We start from the raw sequence: 20,577 nt of genomic DNA, 5'->3' as shown, positions 1-20,577 counted from the left end.
CTAGGAGTAAAGTCTAGACTGACTGGTGGCTACCTGGCTTGCTCGTCCAGAAGAGGTGGGAGGAGTCAAAAGCAGTACGGGAATTCAAAAATGTGTGGGATAAACAAAGGGGATATCTAAATAAAAAGAGGATGGAAAACACAAAATGGCTCGCGAGGTGTTATATTGGGTAAAAGTAGCGGGAACTAGGCCAAAGCCAGACAGACTTTACGGTCTGCATTTGGCAACTCCAGTACTGTATATCATTTTATTTTTATATTTATTAAAACCTACCAATTCCAAAATCCAGCAGTTTACGTTCCAATAAAACAAGAGCATAAGAATCAGAACTCCATTGTATAGATAGGACAGTTCTAATCCTCATACATCCCACGATCATTCATACTAGTATACTTTATCCTATCAGTGAACTAATTATGGTTTTACAGACACGTATGCTACGAATGAGGGTGCCGTATAACTCGGGGGGAGGGGAAGACAGCTTAAATAGCACTTTGGCTATAACATATATGGTCCCAGACCTACATCATATTTAACTGCCTACATATGGTTGGCATGTTGACCATAACCTGCACAGAGTGGCAGGTGCAGATCTGGCCACCTTTCAGGCAGAGTAGATGGACTGTGCAGGTTTTTATCTGTTGTTATGAGCTATGAGCCCCAATGCCAGATGTGAGCACAGAAAGCTCTCATCTATTAACTCTTAAGCCCCAACCGCCAGAGAAACTGCAGAGATTCACCATGTAAGAGTTAAGAGCCCAAATGCCAGGGGCCAGCACAGAAAGTCCTTGTATATCTGAGTGACTGCAGAGAACCACCATGTATGAGCCCCAATGCCAGGTGTTAGCGTAGAAAGCCCTTGTGTATCAAAGCGAATCAGAGATTCATCCAGGACTGATGAAAGACATCCTGCCCCCAACACATACATCACATACAAAATCATGAGTCCCAACACAAGAAGGGAGGGGAAGGAAAGGACACAATAGCATGCCAACTGAATTTTCATAAGCTGGCTGTGATGGGATGTATGTCCCATCACGTGAGAGAGTACCGTCCCGAGGGCAGGCCTACCTCAGGAAGACACCTACCCCGGGTTCCCAGGGGCAAGAGACAACCCAGGTGAAAAGAGGGAATAGCTGGGTACCGCTAGTTCCTAATTGGGGTGGTTCTAGTCATAGTGGAAGACTAGATGGGTGGTGTTAGGAACCAGCTACCCATATTACTCCGGAGTACACTGTTGTCCAATAGTAAAGATTGAATTACCTTGCCATTGGACTTGAATAACTAATTTGCATTCTAATTTGCATAAGAACCGAGTAGCAGACTGAAAGTGGGGATTGGTAAAGAAAAGAGACTCCTAGAACCTTAAACTGGACTCCTGACGGGGAGAGGAGCTCTGGGTTGGACCCCTCAATCTTTGGGGGGAACATTTTGAAGGGGGGTCAAGAGGGACCTCACCCTGAACTGACAGGGGGGGATTCATTAATGGACTCCCAGCAGGAAGAAGCATAGAGGAGCTTATGGGAAACAAGAGCTCCTGGGTGACCCTCGAGGGGAGGAATGTTGCTCTAGTGCCTAACCCTCGGTAAGCATAAGAGCTCCGGTAGCACGGACACTCAGCCTAACCCTTCAGGTAGGCGGTGTAGGGATTGTGACAGAGCTCCGGTAGAACAGACTCTTGGCATATTCCCCAATAGGTGGTGAATGGACACTCGGCCTAACCCCTGTGTGACACTAGCTCAAAATCCATTTTCTGCCTAGTTTCAGTTTCTGCTAAAAGGCCATGGTTTCAATTTTAGCTAAAACTGGCCATGTTTTCAGTGGAAGCCAAGAATTTGTTTTATCCTGTTTGTCTCCCCCTCCCCTCTGAACAGAAGTTGTACCTCCTTGCATGCTTATCTTACAATTGCGGTCTAGGGGTTTGGTCAGGTGATATCATGTGACTGGGCCAAGCAGTATTACCTGTCATATGTCCACCCCAAGGCACCTTGAGTCTCTGTAACACACAACATAACAGGGTTACACACAATTCTTAAAATATGTGACCAGATCTTCCCAACCTCCTGGTCATCCCGAGATCCTCCTTGGACTCCTCATTCTTCTGGGTCTAACCTAGACTCCATCCCTCCAGGTCTCTTTGAGTCCTTCCTCCAACCATGTATTGGCCCTCTCCATTTTCAGCATCCTCCAGTGCCATTATCGGTCACTTGGCTGGTTGACACCGTCCCAGCCAGTCCCTCTGCCAGACACTCCTTAGACCTTGGCCAATGCTCCCAGGGGCCCAGGAGGAAGAGTAGATAGCACGTTCCTGCTGGCCCATACACTGTTGGACCACCAGGCTTAAGGGGGCACTTAAAAAGGTACTGCGGGGCGGGAGGGTGTTTTAAAAGATAGTACCGTGTGAGGGGGGGGGAGTAGGAAAAAATTGTTAGTAGGCTGGGAAGGATCTCTCCTGTCCCAGCCTACCACTAGAGCACCAGAGGTGAAGGGGTGGTAGGCTACAGGTCAGGGAAGGGGGGACAGGGTGCAGAGCCTGGTAAGGAGTATGGGGTTGGGTGCAGAGCTGGCAGGGAGTGAGGGAAGCTGGGTGTACAATTTGGTTTGGAATGTCTTTTTTCTTGTTTTCCTCATCTAAATCTGGGGTGTGTCTTATGGAGAGAAAAATACAGTATTACAGTGGTACCTCGGTTTGCGAGTGTTTTGCAAGACGAGCAAAACACTTAGCAAACTTTTGACTCGCAAACCGAGCACTGCCCCGATCAACGAGCACTTACAGTCCAGGAAGCGCCGCTTTGGGGGCTTCCTCTTCCGTCTTCCGGCCAGCCTTCTACATCGGGTGCTTTCCGCAGGTTGGATGACCTCTGTCTGGGCCTGCGCAGCCAGGTGCTGTCCCGCTTGCGTGTTGCGTGTGACATGCACAGCGTCAATCATCGGCGTTGTGCATGTCATGCGGGTGGGGAGGCGCTCGGATGCGTGGGGGCTCTCCAGCATGCGGGGAGCATCCGACGTGGAGGACTGGCCGGCGGATGGAGGAGGCTTCCCTCTGAAGCGGCACTGTGGGGTTCTCCGGCGGCTGGCATCCCCCCCCGAAGCGGCACTGTGGGGTTCTTCTTCAGATGACCGACAGAGGAGAAGGTGCTGCAGCACCCGACACCCAACAGGTATAAACCCTGGGTTCTAGAACGAATCGTTGCTGTTGCCACTATTTTCTATGAGGAACTTTGTTTTGATAAACGAGCATTTTGGATTACGAGCATGCTCCTGGAACGGATTATGATCGTAATCCAAGGTACCACTGTATATTCTAAGAATTCCCAGGCTCTGCTGGACATGATGAAGATGCAGCGTTTTAATCAAACTTGTGGCGTGCAGAAACTAGATTCTACGAGAAAGGAACCTGCAATGATCATTTTCAAGCACAAATACTTCTCAGAGAAATATTACAATGAAATTAAGTTATAGATTAGAAAAGAATTTGAGAAATGAATTGCTCGAATATAGTTCTCACATTCAGTAACATCAAAGTGCTTTTTTTATTCTAGATTAGAGAATGACACAGGGAAAAAATCTGTCCCCGTCACTGCCCCGTCACCGGACCACCGTCCCCTTCACCGCCCCATCCCCACAACATCCACCTTTCCCTCTCGCCACCCTTCAGTGGCCCAAGAATCTCCCTCCCCCTTACCTTCGCAGCGCGTTAGTAATACTGTATTTCTAGCGCTTGAAAATTGCCTTTGAATTCCCTAACAGGAAGAGGGAAAAATGTCCTGGGACAACGCCTGGCTCACTTGCTCCGGAAGGCTTTAAACTAGGTGAGCCGGGGGAGGGGACCCACTCTCACACAAGTTGGGTAAGTAACTCGGAAGTAAGAAATCGCGCAAATACTAAAGGGGACATAGGGAGGGAGGGAGGTAGAGCGAGAGACAGAGACTTAGTATCTGAGGTAAATAATCAAGTCGGTAGAGTGGGGGACAGAGGGAGAGATGGAGACTCCATCCTGGAGCTAGGGGAAAAAAAAAAAAAATTGCATGGACAGGGGGTCAGAGGGGAGAAATCACATGGACACTGATGGGAGACAGAGGCAATAGTAAGGATGTCAAAGGCAAAATTGAAGGCAAGATGGAAGGGGGCAAAAGCAAGAATGAAGGAGACAAACTATCTCAGTCAGAAAACACTCCATGCAAAAAGATAGAATGGACAGCCATGTATGCTAATGCCCGTAGCTTGGGCAACAAAACACTGGAAACGGAAATGAGAAACGCTGACCTTGATGTAGTGGCGATATCAGAAACATGGTTCTCGGAGTCCCACGGATGGGATATGGTCATACCAGGATATAACTTACTCCATCGAGACAGAGAGGGCAAATCAGGAGGAGGGGTAGCTCTGTACATTAGAGAAGACATCAAAGTTACTAAAATCACAGACATCAGGTATACAGGAGAGTCTCTCTGGGTGAACCTTGCCAGGGGCAATAACAAATGCCTGTATCTTGGTGTTGTATACAGACCACCTAGACAAAAGGAGCAAGCAGACGACGAACTAATGGATGACATTGAGACCATCACACTGCATGGGGATACAGTGCTGGTGGGAGACTTCAATATGCCCGATGTGGACTGGAACAAACCTTGCGCTACAATCAGTGGCAGCAAGAGGCTACTTGCCTCCATGCAAGGAGCACATCTCAAGCAGATGGTATTGGAACCCACCAGGGACCAGGCAATCCTGGACCTGTTGCTCACCAACGGAGACAGTGTCACAGAGGTATCGGTGGGAGACACCTTGACATCCAGCGACCACAACATGGTTTGGTTCCACCTCAAGAAAGGATCCACTAGGCCAAACACATCGACTAAGGTCCTAAATTTTAAAGGAACTAACTTTCAAGGCATGGGGGATTACGTCTACAAAGTGCTGCAAAACCAAAGCACAACAAACAATGTAGAGGAACTATGGTCGACTCAAGTCTACCCTGCAAGGAGCAACCAACATATACATCAAAACCAAGAGCAAACGACGCAGAAAAAATTGACCACAGTGGTTCTCGCCTGCATCAGCTTCAAAGCGATCTTCGGGATGCTACCAACTTACCTAGCTTCCCAATTCCTCACCTACCATCCAATAAAGACCTCCCGCAGAACAAACTTCTTTACTTACCATACCATACCATACCTTTACTTACGATACCAAACTGTGCGGCAGAGTTAGGACCAGGGAGGAGTGTGAGGACATGCAAAGGGACCTGGACAAGCTGGAAGACTGGGCAAACAAATGGCAAATGCGCTTCAACGTGGACAAATGCAAGGTCATGCATATAGGGAAAAAGAACCTGTTGTTCAACTACAAATTGGGGGGGGTATTGTTGGGAGACAGCAGACTCGAGAGAGACTTGGGTGTGCTGGTGGATGCATCACTGAAGCCATCTGCACAGTGCGCAGCAGCCTCGAAAAAAGCCAACAGGATGCTGGGCATCATAAAGAAGGGCATAACAACCAGAACACGGGAAGTCATCATGCCATTATATCGAGCGATGGTGCGTCCACATCTAGAATACTGCGTTCAGTATTGGTCGCCACACCTCAAGAAGGACATGGCGGTACTTGAGAGAGTCCAAAGGAGAGCAACGAAATTGGTAAGAGGGCTGGAACACTGCTTATACGCCGAGAGGCTGGATAGGCTGGGGCTCTTCTCTCTGGAGAAAAGGAGGCTCAGGGGAGATATGATAGAGACCTTCAAGATCATGAGGGGCATAGAGAGGGTGGATAGGGACAGATTCTTCAGACTGAAGGGGACAACAAGTACGAGGGGGCATTCGGAGAAACTGAAGGGAGATAGGTTCAAAACAAATGCAAGGAAGTTTTTTTTCACCCAAAGGGTCGTGGACACTTGGAATGCGCTACCGGAGGAAGTGATCAGGCAGAGTACGGTACAGGGATTCAAACAGGGATTGGACGGATTTCTGAGGGATAAAGGGATCGTGGGATACTGAGGGAGGAGCTGGGATGTAACACAAGTATAGGAAGTTAACCAGGTAATGAGTATTAAACCAACCAGGTCGTGCATGTGCAAGACCGGAGGGCTAGGACTTCGATAGGAAGGCAGGACTTAAATGGGAAACCAAGGTGGCAAGGGAGCCCCTTCTGGTGATTCAGACAGGTCTGACCTGTTTGGGCCGCCGCGGGAGCGGACTGCTGGGCAGGATGGACCTGTGGTCTGACCCGGCAGAGGCACTGCTTATGTTCTTATGTTCTTATGTACCCATCCCTGAAATCATGTCACTACAAGCAGTACCTAGACAGAATGCTTTCTTTCCAGGCTGCCCAACTGAACACATGGCTAGCAAAACCAATACTCGAAGCCACATCATACGCGGACTTCAGAAAATCTCTGAAGACCCGCCTCTTCAACACCACTTAAACTCTCCCCCTACCAGTTATAATCCTCCTCGAAAGTCCTCCCCCTTCCTATTTCCCTTCCCCCAACGCTTAAGCTGTACACTAGAGAATGACACGGTGGCGGTTTACCCGCGGCCACCGCATTTTAGCCGCTGGTCACCCGCCGAAAACGGGGAAGAAAACTAGCAGTCGCTGCGGCGACGGGGACAAGGCCATTCACCGCCCGCGGGGCGGTGAATGGTCTTGTCCCCGCAGTGAGGCATGAAGGATCACGCGGTCCCCGCAGCTCACACCCGCCTGCCCAATCGATTCTAGTGTTTAGCCAGCTCTCTCCCTTCTCCTCACCTTAGTTTGTAGATTTTCTTTTTCGGCGACCCGCACGCTATCAGAGAGCCGCGCACGCGCGGCTGCTCAGTGTTCAATCTTCTGCTCTGACGCAACCGGAAACAGGAAGTTGCAGCAGAGCAGAAGATTGAACACTGAGCAGCCGTGCGTGCGCGGCTCTCTGATAGCGTGCGGGTCGCCGAAAAAGAAAATCTACAAACTAAGGTGAGGAGAAGGGAGAGAGCTGGCTAAACACTAGAATCGATTGGGCAGGCGGGTGTGAGCTGCGGGGACCGTGCGATCGCTAGTGTTCACGGCTCAAATTGGAAGGAGGGAGTGAAAGGGAAAAGGATTCTGGGCCAAGTCGGAAAGAAAAACCCACAGCAGGAAAGAAAGGGAAGGACTGGCAGGTGAGCCAGATGCTAGAAGCAGGGGGGGGGGGAAGAAAGAGGGAAAAAAGCTAGATGGGGTTGAAAAGAAGAGTCACACTGGTATGGAAGAGGAAGATAGGGGAAATCTGGACACAGGAAGGTAACAGAAAGAGGGGAAATTATGTGCATGGGGCATAGGGACAGAGACATAAAGGGGACATGCCATGGGGATGGTATATGGACACAGGGGGGGCAATGACAGATACATAGGGGAGATATTAGAAATGGAGAAAATAGGAGCACAGAAGCGAGATGGTTTGTGGGGATGGGACAGGGACCGAGCTCGCAGGCTCCAGTGGCTTGCACAAATTACATTGCAACGTGCCATGAAAATAAGAGGGAGGAAGGTAGATAGATAAGCCACGTGAGAGGAGCTGAAGGGTAGTAGAAAGGAACAGATGGTAAAGGAGGGAGGGAAGGGTGGTGGTGGAAAGGAATAGGACAGACATTGAAGGAGGGTGGAGAGGAACAGACCCCCAAGGGAAATGTGGAAGACAGAGTGGGAAGAAGACAGATGCCAGACTATGCGGGAGCGGAGGGAAGAAGATGGGTGCTAGACCAATTGGGGGGGGGGGGGGTTAAGGGAGAGGCACAGTAACAGCAAATGGAAGACGCAGAGAGAAGACACACAGTGGATGGAAGGAATTCAATGAGAAGATGTGGAAAACAGAAACCAGACAACAAAGGTAGAAAAAAAAATTATATTTATTTATTTATTTTTTGCTTTAGGATAAAATAGTATATTAGTTGTGTTGATAAAAATTTATAAACAAAGCCCTGCCAGCTGAACATCTCTTTCTCTAGTTCAGCAGCAGGAACTTTGATTTATAAGAAAGGAATAAGCTAAATATTACAGTACTAAGGCTTATATGGATGCTGCGGGGACGGTGACGGGGCGGTGAATGGGATGGCAGTGGCAGTGACGGGGTGGTGAAAGGGATGGCGGTGACGGTGACGGGGCGGTGAAGGGAACGGCGGTGACGGGGCGGTGCAGAGGATGGTGGGCCGGTGACGGGGACAGATTTTTTCCCCGTGTCATTCTCTACTGTACACCTCTCTTACGCACTTTATACATATCCAGCTGTAAACAGCATTGATCTCTGGTAACTGTTCATACTGTACCAGCCTATAACTTACTATAACACCCTGTATCCTATCGTAAACATCCTGTAACTATTCTCTTGTCCCTTGAAAGATGCCCACTGGCTTCCAGTGGCCCACCGAATTACATATAAAATTATTCTCCTGACCTTTAAAATAAAATCTTCTCATTTGCCCTCATTTCTATATAAACTTCTCATCCCCCAATGTTCATCCCGTACTCTGAGATCCACAAACCAAAATCTTCTTTTGATTCCCTCTATTAAAAACTTTTTTTACACACGGAAAATAAATTTCTCTGTCACTGCTCCAACACTATGGAATTCTTTACCTCAACCTCTTCGTGACGAACAACAACTGGATAAATTTAAGATTGGCCTAAAGACTTTTCTATTCCGTGATGCATTTATTTCAGTTTAGTATCTCTTTCTCAGTTATTTTTTAATTATTTAACTTCAAAAAAAAAAAAAAAAAATTTACTTCAAAGACTTTTCCCCACCCTAATGTTTTTTCCCATCCCCTCTCTCTCCCTTTTCTCTCAACATTGTAACTTTACCCTACCATCAACCCCTTCCTTCACAATCAAGTTTGTCTAGTCTATGTTTTAATATACACTGTTTGTCCTCTAAATATAGAATATATTAACTTCTCTTCTTTTTTAAATTTTACTGTAATGTACACCGGCCAGATATTTATTTGATGGTCGGTATATTAAAACCTAATAAACTTGAAACTTGAAACTTGAAACTCTTGTAAATATCTTGTACCTTTTGTAATCACCCAGTACCTGCTCACTTTGTATTATCGAGAAGGGCAGAAAGGTGGAGGTATTGCCCTATATGTTAAGGAAGGAATAGATTCTGTTGGAATGATTACAACAGACAGGAAAGAGAAGCTGGAGTCCCTCTGGATCAAAATTCCTGGTCACAATGACGCAGATACAAAAATTGGCCTTTACTATCGTCCCCCAGGACAGGCGGAGGTCACTGACTCAGAAATGATGGAGGAAATCAAACAAGTATGCAAGACAGGCAATGTAGTTATATTGGGAGACTTCAATTTCCCAGGAATAGACTGGAAACTAGGAGCCTCCAACTGCGGCAAGGAGGCCAAGTTCCTGGAGGTGCTAGGGGATTGCTTCCTGGAGCAAATGGTAAAAGAGCCGACAAGAGGCGACGCCACCTTGGACTTGGTCCTAAATGGTCTCACCGGACCGATAACAGAAGTAGAAGTCGTGGTTCCACTGGGAACGAGTGATCACAATGTAATCAACTTTAAACTTGACATCGGGAAAGGGAAACATGCCAAAACCTTAACCACCACCTTAAACTTTAAAAAGGGTAAATACGATTGCATGAGAGCCCTGGTAACAAAACGACTCGAGAAGATGGTGGACAAACTTGAAACAGTAGACCAGGCATGGTGCCTATTGAAAAATACTATTGCAGAAGCACAAGATCTCTACATTCCGAGGATTTCCAAAGATCGGAGAACTAAAGGCAAAGGAGAACCAGCATGGCTTACCATACAGGTGAAGGAAGCCATAAAAGAAAAGAAGGACTCTTTCAAAAAATGGAAATGCACGAAGACAACCGAAGCCTGGAACAAACATAAAGATGAACAGAAGAAATGTCACAAGGCGGTGAGGGATGCAAAACAGGACTATGAGGAAAAAATAGCCCAGGAGGCCAAAAACTTCAAGCCCTTCTTTAGATACGTGAAAGGGAAAAAACCTGCAAAAGAGGCAGTGGGACCCTTGGACGACATGGGAAGAAAAGGGTACATCAAGGAAGATAAACAAATCGCAGACAAACTAAATTCCTTCTTTGCGTCTGTCTTTACGAAGGAGGACACCTCAACAATACCTGAAGTGGAGAAACTGTTTACAGGAGAAATAAAGGACAGCCTCACCACAGTTGAAGTGAACTTAGATCAGATATACTACCAGATCGACAAACTTAAAAGTGACAAATCCCCTGGACCGGATGAAATTCACCCGAGAGTCTTGAAGGAATTGAAGGTCGAAATCGGAGAGTTACTGCAAAAACTTGCAAACCTGTCAATCAGAACTGGTCAGATACCAGACGACTGGAGGAAAGCGAACGTCACGCCAATTTTCAAAAAAGGATCGAGAGGAGAACCGGGCAACTATAGACCTGTGAGTCTTACATCTGTCCCCGGCAAGATGATTGAATCACTGATCAAGGATAGCATAGTTCAGCACTTGGACACACATGACTTGATGAAACCCAGTCAACATGGATTCAGGAAAGGGAAATCGTGTTTGACGAATTTACTCCAATTCTTTGAGACCGTGAACGAGCAAATTGATAGTGGAAAGCCGGTGGACATAATATACTTGGACTTCCAGAAAGCATTTGACAAAGTTCCACACAAAAGACTTCTTAGGAAACTACAAAGCCATGGCATAGAGGGAGATATACAAAGATGGATAGGCAAATGGCTGGAAAACAGGAAGCAGAGAGTGGGCATAAATGGGAAGTTCTCCGACTGGGAGAAAGTGACTAGTGGTGTACCCCAAGGCTCGGTACTTGGGCCGATCCTTTTTAATATTTATATAAATGACCTGGAAAACGGAACATCCAGTGAGATCATCAAGTTTGCAGACGACACAAAACTCTGCCGGGCAATCAGATCGCAGGAGGACAGTGAGGAACTCCAGAGCGACTTGTGTCGGTTAGAAAAATGGGCGGAGAAATGGCAGATGAAGTTCAACGTGGAGAAATGCAAGGTAATGCATTTAGGCAGTAAAAATAAGGAATACGAGTACAGAATGTCAGGTGCAACTCTGGGAAAAAGTGAACAAGAAAGGGATCTGGGTGTACTGATAGATAGGACCCTGAAGCCGTCGGCACAATGCGCGGCAGCGGCAAATAAGGCAAATAGAATGTTGGGCATGATAAAGAAAGGAATCTCGAGTAGATCGGAGAAAGTTATAATGCCGCTTTATAGGGCAATGGTCAGACCCCACTTGGAATACTGCGTCCAACATTGGTCTCCCTACTTAAAGAAGGATATAAAACTGCTGGAGAGGGTGCAGAGACGAGCAACTAAACTAGTGAAGGGTATGGAGAAACTGGAATATGAGGATCGACTTAAAACACTGGGATTGTTCTCCCTTGAGAAAAGGAGACTGCGTGGGGATATGATCGAAACCTTCAAAATACTGAAAGGAATCGACAAAATAGAGCAGAAAAAACTATTTACATTGTCCAATTTGACACGGACAAGAGGACATGAAATGAAGCTAAGGGGGGGCAAGTTCAGGACTAATATCAGGAAGTTCTGCTTCACACAGAGAGTGGTTGACATCTGGAATACTCTCCCAGGGGAGATTATTGCGGAATCGACAGTCCTAGGCTTCAAAAGCAAACTAGATGCATATCTCCTTGAGAGAGGCATATAAAGATATGGTTGGCTATAAAATAAGCCAGGTGTATACCTAGCAGGGCCTCCGCGTGTGCGGATCGCCGGACTTGATGGACCGAAGGTCTGATCCGGAGATGGCGCTTCTTATGTTCTTATGTTCTTATGTTCTAACACTGTACTCTCTCTAGACAAGACTTTCACTGTAAACCGCTTCGAACTTAGGGGATAGCGGTATATAAGAAATAAAATTATTATTATTATTATCTCAGAACTAATAAGGCAAAAAAAAAAAAAAAAAAAAGCTTTCGTAAACTACAAACAATCACAACGACCGGAAGCTAAAGAAACCTATCTGGCCAAATCCAGAAAAGTTAAAACGACAGTCAGAGAGGCCAAACTCCGGATGGAAGAAAACATAGCTGTGCAGGTAAAGAAAGGGGAGAAATCCTTTTTTAGCAATGGGAAGAAGAACACAAGCAGTATTGGGCGCCTAAAGAAATCTGACGGCAACTTTACAGATTCGGACGCAGACAAAGCAGAACTACTCAACAACTACTTCTGCTCAGTCTTCACCTACGAAGCACCAGATCCGGTCCTCAACTACAGACAAAGGGGAATTTGGAGGACCCATTCCGAGACATGGAATTTACTGCGAGCGAAGTCTACCAAGAATTATCAAAACTAAAAGTAAACAAAGCTATGGGCCTAGACAATCTACACTCTAGAGTACTTCGAGAATTGAGTGATGTCCTGGCAGAGCTATTAGCCGTACTCTTCAATCTTTCACTAAGCAAGGGAAAAGTTCCCCTGGACTGGAAAACTGCCAACGTTATCCCGCTCCACAAAAAGGGATGCGGGTCCGAGGCTGAAAATTACAGACCGGTGAGTCTCACATCAATAGTGAGTAAACTCATGGAACAGTTGATCAAGAACAGATTGGACACATTTCTGGATGATGAAAGATTAACGGATCCCCACCAGCATGGCTTTACAAAGGGAAGGTCTTGTCAATCCAATCTGATAAGCTTCTTTGACTGGGTAACTAAAAAACTGGATGAGGGTGAGTCCCTGGATATCGTGTATTTAGACTTTAGCAAGGCTTTTGATAGTGTTCCACATCGTAGGTTATTGAACAAGATGAACTCGTTAGGACTAGGAAAAACACTGACAGCAAGGGGGGACGATTTCATTGTGACACCATGAAATACTTCTTCACCGAACAGGTGATTGATCGATGGAATAAATTTCCACGCCAGGTAGTCGAGGCTAGCAGCGTGCTCGACTTCAAAAATCAATGGGACAAACAAGTGGAGGGGTTACAGAGTTATGCGTAAAAGATGGATACTCCAGGGAGGGAGGTTCTTGAGTGGGCAGACTTGGGCCACCGGCCTTCTTCTGCCGTCATACTCTATGTTTCTATTGAGCTGGGCCCACAAAAGCAAGAGAACCCCCCCCACACAAACACACACAAATCGAGGCGAATTTGAACCCGCCTTTGCGTAACTGCATCAACAGCACCGGGGCCTGAGACACGGCGATGTGTTTGGGCCTCAGGACAGAGCCTCCTCTTCTTCCCACCATAACAGTAAAAAGTTACATCAGACACAAAACGAGTGAAATCTTCTGGAAGCAGATTCTCTAGTCCAGTGTTTCTCAACTCAGTCCTGGAGTTCAGGTTTTCAAGATATCCACAATGAAAATGCATGAAAGACATTTGTATATAATGGAGGCAATGTATGCAAATCAAGTTTACGCAAATTCAATGTGGCTATCCTGAAAACCTGGACTCCAGGACCGAGTTGAGAAACGCGGCTCTAGTACAGTCGTTTCTCACACTCACAACTGGGTTTTATTGTTGTGCAGATTAGCTTAACAAGTTTCATTTTTGACCAAGACAAACTACAGATATGAAGTCAGTGGCCTACAAAAGCAGTATCAAACACCCCTCTTACTTTTTTTTTTTTACATCACTCATCATACTGCCGTAACATAGGCAGAAATAAAAAGATTAATGCTGCCATATAACCCTTAATCCTCAAATTTACAAGTAATTACATTTAGCAAAGATACACATGCTCGGCCTGTTCGTGACCACATTCTGTATCAGAAACAGAATTAGTGTCTTTGCATAGCATTAACACCCTACGATTAGAAAGGGGTGGCAGGTTGCCAGTGTTGAAAAGGCAGGACGAAGAGCACAGTTTGTCAGAAAGGCAGACAAAAGCAGCACAACCCTGGAAAGCAGTTGAGGTTAGCACACAGTGTAAAGAGGAAGAGCAAACTGCAGGAAACAAGAATAGCCCTAGAGGACAGAAGGACTCGCTAGTAAGTCAAAGCGAAAGTCTTTCCCCTCCTAGCCAGCAGACTACATTTGCATTTCCAGTCTGAAGAGAAAAGATGAAAATCTTAAGAGAGGGAAGGCAAGTGTGCAGCCCCCTCCCTAGTACCTACGGCCAAATCTCTCTTTCCCTCCCCCTTACCTTCGCGCTGCTTTAGTAAAGAAACGCTGAAGCCGGCAAAGCAGTCGCACTGTGTGTTGCGTCAGAGGAGAAGCTTCCGCCCACACAGCGCGACTGCAGGCAGGCTTCGCCGGCTTTACTAAAGCACCGCAAAGGTAAGGGGGAGGGAGGGAGATAGATTTGGCATAGGGAGGGATGGAGGGGGCCGCGCGCCTTCCCTCCCTTAACTGCAGGGACAAGGCCATTCACCGCTCCACGGGGCAGTGGATGGCCTTGTCCCCGTGCCTGCAGTGAACACTTCCCCCCCCCACCATTTCGGCGGGTTACCCGCGGCTACCTGTCTGAAAGGTTATTTAGCCAGACTTTTTGAAGTCCTTGTTAAAATGGTTCTCCCAGTTGTCAGCTTGCAGCTCCTGGGACTGGAGGAGGAAAATCTGTGAGTTTAACAAACGGTTGTCGACTGTGGGCCTTAAGCATACAACCAAGCTTTTGTTTTTGTCTGAAACTGAAAAAAAGCCACTTTCAGTCAGCCTCTACCATGTGAGACACCAAAGTCCTCCCTCCAAGAGAGATCACATATTCATAAATAGAAATGGAGACCCACCTCCTCATCGGACGAGTCATCTTCATACTCATTCTTCAGGGAAATTCCTTGTATTGCACTCAGGTCAGAGGAACTGGCTGTCTCATGTTCCTTCTCTTGAGAAGTGTTACTGACCTGAAAACAGCAAAAGGAAATCATTGTTAGATCTGTGGTCAGGTACCCTAGTATTACATCATGCCACACCACCACATTACCATATTGCTGGGTTTCCCATTTGGACCCTCCTCAACACCTCCCTATATCCAGTACAGTAGCACCAGGGGCTACAATGCCCTTCACCTCCACCACATGACTACACTGTATCAGCACTTCTATCACATTCATGATCATAACATAAAAATGTATTTCTTCCAGTTAACAAGACATAAAATACTGTACATCCATAGCGAATTACAATAAAAGATACAAAAAACCCTGATAAGTAGAATTTAAAATAAAATACTATACATACACAGTTGATTTCTTCCCTTCTCCTCCACCTTGCATCACAATATTGGGATGCCCAACTGAACACACATCAGATGGACAAATCCTGGATGTCCAGTCAGCTTCACTGATGGATCTATCATCAGTTCAAAGAGCATGGAGACAAACATGATTTAATGAGACGGAGTCAGCATGGGTTCAGCCGAGGGAGGGAAATTTGCTTGACTTCTTTGAAGGTATGAATAAATGTGGATAAAGGTGAGCCAGTTGATGTAGAATATCTAGATTTTCAGAAAGCTTTTGATAAAGTTCTTCATGAGAGACTCCTGAGAAAATTAGAGTCATGGGATAGGTGGCAAAGTTCAGTTGTGGATTAGGAATTGGTTATCGGACAGAAAACAGAGGGTAGAGTTAAAAGGCCATTTTCTCAATGGAGGAGAGTAAACAGTGGAGTGCGGCAGGGATCTGTACTGGGACTGGTACTATTTAACTTATTTATAAATGATCTGGAAACTGGAACGACGAGTGAGGTGATTACATTTGCAGATGACACTAAACTGTTCAAAATTGTTAAAACACATGAGGATTGTGAAAAATTGCAGGTGGATCTTAGGAAATTGGAAGACTGGGCGTCCAAATGGCAGATGAAATTTAATGTGGACAAATGCAAAGTGATGCACATTGAGAAGAATAACCTGAATCACAGTTACCAGATGCTAGGGTCCAACTTGGAGATTCGCGCCCAAGAAAAGGATCTGAGTATCATTGTAGACAATCGATGAAACCTTTCGGTCAATGTGCAGCGGCAGCCAAAAAAGCAAACAGGATGCTAGGAATTATTAAAAAAGGGATGGTTAACAAGACTAAGAATGTCATAATGCCCCTATATCGCACCATTGTGTAACCTCATCTGGAGTATTGCGTTCAATTCTAGTCTCCTTTTCTCAAAAAAGATATAGTAGCACTAGAAAAGGTTAAAAGAAGAGCGACCAAGATGGTAAAGGGGATGGAACTCCTCTCATATGAGGAAAGACTAAAACGGTTAGGGCTCTTCAGCTTAGAAAAGAGACGGCTGAGGGAAGATATAATTGAAGGCTACAAAATCCTGAGTGGAGTAGAACGGGTACAAGTGGATTGATTTTTCACTTCGTCAAAAATTACAAAGACTAGGGGACACTCGAAGGTACAGGGAAATACTTTTAAAACCAACAGGAGGAAATATTTTTCACTCAGAGAATAGTTAAGCTCTAGAACATGTTGCCAGAGGATGTGGTAAAAGCGGATAGCGTAGCTGGTTTTAAGAAAGGTTTAGACAAGTTTCTGGAGGAAAAGTCCATAGTGTGTTATTGAGAAAGACATGGGGGAAGCCACTGATTGCCCTGTATCAGTAGAATGAAATATTGCTACACCTTGTGTTTTGGCCAGGTACTGGTGACCTGGATTGGCCAACGTGGGAACGGGCTACTGGGCTTGATGGACCATTGGTCTGACCTAGTGAGGCGCAGTGCTTAAAGCTACAGCCTCAGCACCCTGGGGTTGTGGTTAAAACCCATGCTGCTCCTTGTGACCCTGGGCAAGTCACTTAATCCCCCCATTGCCCCAGGTACATTAGATAGATTGTGAGCCCACTGGGACAGACAGAGAAAAATGCTTGAGTACCTGAATAAATTAATGTAAAACCGTTCTGAGCTCCCTTGGGAGAATGGTATAGAAAATTGAATGAATGAATAAATAAATAAATAATGTTTGCTTCATATGCGAGTTGTTCCATCCCCTTTATTAATTTGGTTGCCCTTCCCTGAACATAAGATTTGCCGCTGCTGGGTCAGACCAATGGTCCATCGTGCCCAGTAGTCCACTCACGCAACGGCCCTTAGGTCAAAGACCAGTGCCCTATTTGAGTCTAGCCTTACTTGTGTATGTTCTGTTCCAGTTGTGTATGTTCTGTTCCAGTAGGAACTTATCCAACCTTGTCTTGAATCCCTGAAGGGTGCTTTCCCCTATAACAGCCTCCGGAAGAGCGTTCCAGATTTCTACCACTCTCTGGGGGAAGAAGAACTTCCTTACGTTTGTACAGATTTTTTCCCCCTTCTAACTTTAACGAGTGCCCTTTCGTTCTCTTCACCTTGGAGAGGGTGAACAATCTCTCTTTCTCTACTAAGTCAATTCCCATCAATATCTTGAATGTTTCGATCATGTCCCCTCTCGGTCTCCTCTTTTCAAGGGAGAAGAAGCCCAGTTTCTCTATTCTCTCGTTGTACAGACTTGATGGGCTTTGGCCCTTTTCTGCCGTCATTTTTCTATGTTTCTATGTTTCTACAGCAACTCCCCCAGTCCCTTAAATATTTTTGTCGCTCTTCACTGGACCCTTTCGAGTAGTACTATGTCCTTTGTCATGTACTGCGACCAGTGTTGGACGCAGTATTCCAGGTGGGAGTGGACCATGGCCCAGTATAACATCATGATAACCTTTTCAGATCTGTTTGTGATACCCTTCTTAATCATTCCTAGAATTCTGTTTGCCCTTATTGCCGCCGCCACACATTGCGCGGACAGTTTCATTGACTTGTCTACAAGTACTCCCAAGTCTCTTTCCTGGGGGCTCTCTCCGAGTATAGCACCGGACATCCTGTATTCATGCATATGATATTTGTTACCGACAATCCAACCTGATTAGCTTCTTTGACTGGGTGATGAGGAAGCTGGATGTTGGGGAGTCCCTCGACATCGTATACCTGGACTTCAGCAAAGCATTCGATAGCGTACCACACCGCAGGTTGCTGAGCAAGATGAGTTCTATAGGATTGGGCGATACGCTGACGAAATGGCTTGGAGGTAGGCTTCAGAGGGTAGTGGTGAACGGCACCCCCTCCGAAATGACGGAGATGATTAGTGGAGTGCCGCAGGGCTCCATCCTGGGCCCGATCCTGTTCAACATCTACATAAGAGACTTGGTAGAAGGGCTCAGAGGTAAAATAACATTATTCGCCGATGACGCCAAACTAAGCAATGTGGTGGGCAATAGCACAACAGACAAAAATTCAATGCCCGACAGCATGATGCACGACCTACTTCTACTAGAGCGTTGGCCTCTACTAGGTCCTGGCAACTCAGCTTCAATGCAAAGTCATGCACCTGGGAAAGCCATAATCCATGCAAGACTTACACCCTTAATGGCGAGATCCTGACAAGAACTGAAGCAAAACGAGACTTAGGGGTGATCGTCAGTGATGATATGAAGACTGCCAATCAAGTGGAACAAGCTTCCTCAAAAGCAAGGCAAATCATAGGTTGCATACGCAGGAGTTTCGTCAGCCGTTAGCCTGAAGTCATTATGCCATTGTATAGATCCATGGTGAGGCCCACCTGGAGTACTGTGTGCAATTCTGGAGGCCGCATTACCGAAAGGATGTGCTGAGACTACAGTCGGTCCAGAGAATGGCCACCCGGATGGTCTCGGGTCTCAAGGATCTCCCGTACGAGGAACGGCTAGATAAATTACAGCTCTATTCACTCGAGGAACGCAGAGAGAGGGGAGACATGATCGAGACGTTCAAGTATCTCACAGGCCGCATCGAGGTGGAAGAAGATATCTTCCTTTCAAGGGTCCCACGGCAACAAGAGGGCATCCGTGGAGAATCAGGGGCGGGAAACTGCATGGTGACGCCAGGAAATTCTTTTTCACTGAAAGGGTGGTTGATCGCTGGAATGGTCTTCCACTTCAGATCATTGAGGCCAGCAGCGTGCCTGATTTTAAGGCCAAATGGGATAGACACGTGGGATCTATTCACAGAGATGGGTAGGGGAGGGTCATTGCGGTGGGCAGACTAGATGGGCCGTGGCCCTTATCTGCCGTCTATTTCTATGTTTCTATGACATGCATCACCTTGCACTTATCCACGTTGAACCTCTTCTAGTTCCACTGTATTTTTAAGAAGAGGCAACCAGAACTGCATACAATACTTGAGAAGGGAGGAGAGAAAGAGAGCGTGAGAGTCCTGTACAGGTGACAGGTGAAGAGCTTTCCCTGAAAATCCGCTAATATATTAGGCCAATAAACCCAACTAAAGGCCTAAGATGGCTGAGAATGCTTTGACTAAAACTGTCAAGCCTTTGCACAATCTATGCTTGCTGAAATCAGCAAGCCAAGCGAAAAATGAGCGAGTGAAACGAAACTTATTCTTTTACATGGCAACTGGTGTCACATCTGCAGTAATACCAGGGAAGTGGATCTAAGAAGGATGAGAATATGTCTTAACCAAGAATATAAAAATACATTATTTTGCAAGAATATCCTGTGATGGGCAGGCTTGAAATTGCTGACATGATAAATTAAAACGGCATATGCGGGAAAAGATAGATTTTCTGGTAAACAGGACATGCGTATGGTATGACACAGATATTATGAATCAATTAATAAACTGATAAATGTAATGACGTTTGTAAGTTGAACCCATGGATCGCCCAAATGATTCTAGAGGCTCCCACTTATCTCGACTTCAGAAAAACACTCAAAACTTATCTATTCAACAAACAAGCCCCGTAACGCCTCCTCTCCGGAATTACCTGGCCACATGCTCGACCCTTTCCCCCCCTTTATTGATCGCTGTCTTCCAGCTCCCCTACCCTCCTCCTTCTTCATCAGCCAAGTTCGGCTAAAGTTGTTGTAAATCCAATAAATGGTGGTAAATCGGCCAGTTCGGCCCTGCCCCCCCCCCCCTCCTCTATTGATCGCTTTCCTCCTTCTCTCCTTCCCACTTCCACTTCTTCAGCCATGTTCGGCTGAAGGTGTTGTAAATCCAATACATTGTTTGTAAATCGGCATGTCAATGCAGATCCTAATGTAATTGTTGTGAACCGCCTAGAACTCGATGGGCATGGTGGTATATAAGAATAAAATTATTATTATTATTATTATTATTAAGTGACCAATAAAAACTAACAATATGATATGTGCCAACGTGGCCTCAAGCTGTCAAGAATTGTATAAGAGACAGCCTTTGTGATTGTGAAAGCAGGACAGACATCCAGGTATACTCAAGCGCTTGAGGCATACTATCTGTCAGCTCCATATGCTGTAAGATTTGTTCTTGTAACCTGTTATTGATTATTAATAAAAATAAATATATATTAATAACAGCATATTGAGTTTCCATGAAGCCAGTGGTATTGAAAGGCCGTAAACAGGCGGCTTTTCATACTCGAGCTGCAGTCATACTACAGATCTATACCGAGGTACTGGGATACAGGTAGAAAAGGCGACAGCAAAAGCTAGAAGGAAGCTTGGGCACAAAGGGAGAGAAACAGCCGGTAGGAAAAAGGTTGTAATGATGTCCCTGTATAAGACTCTGATGAGACCTCATTTAGAATACTGTGTCCAATTCTGGATGCCACACCTTCAAAAAGATATAAAAAGGATGAAGTCAGTCCAGCGGATGGCTACT

General features: G+C 45.9%; 1 protein-coding gene across 1 annotated transcript in view; it reads right to left on the bottom strand.

Annotated features, from left to right (window-relative positions):
• BOP1 (BOP1 ribosomal biogenesis factor) overlaps nt 1-20,577 on the bottom strand; it is a 204,715-nt gene that overhangs the window by 173,871 nt on the left and 10,267 nt on the right. Inside the window, exon 3 of the mRNA XM_033934857.1 lies at nt 14,708-14,821. Within this exon, the coding sequence (XP_033790748.1) occupies nt 14,708-14,821 (114 nt within the window). The remainder of the gene's footprint in view (nt 1-14,707; nt 14,822-20,577) is intronic.

Source organism: Geotrypetes seraphini, chromosome 2, assembly GCF_902459505.1.
Source record: "Geotrypetes seraphini chromosome 2, aGeoSer1.1, whole genome shotgun sequence".
Classification (NCBI taxonomy): Eukaryota; Metazoa; Chordata; class Amphibia; order Gymnophiona; family Dermophiidae; genus Geotrypetes; species Geotrypetes seraphini.
This window is presented reverse-complemented; position numbering and strand designations above follow the sequence as displayed.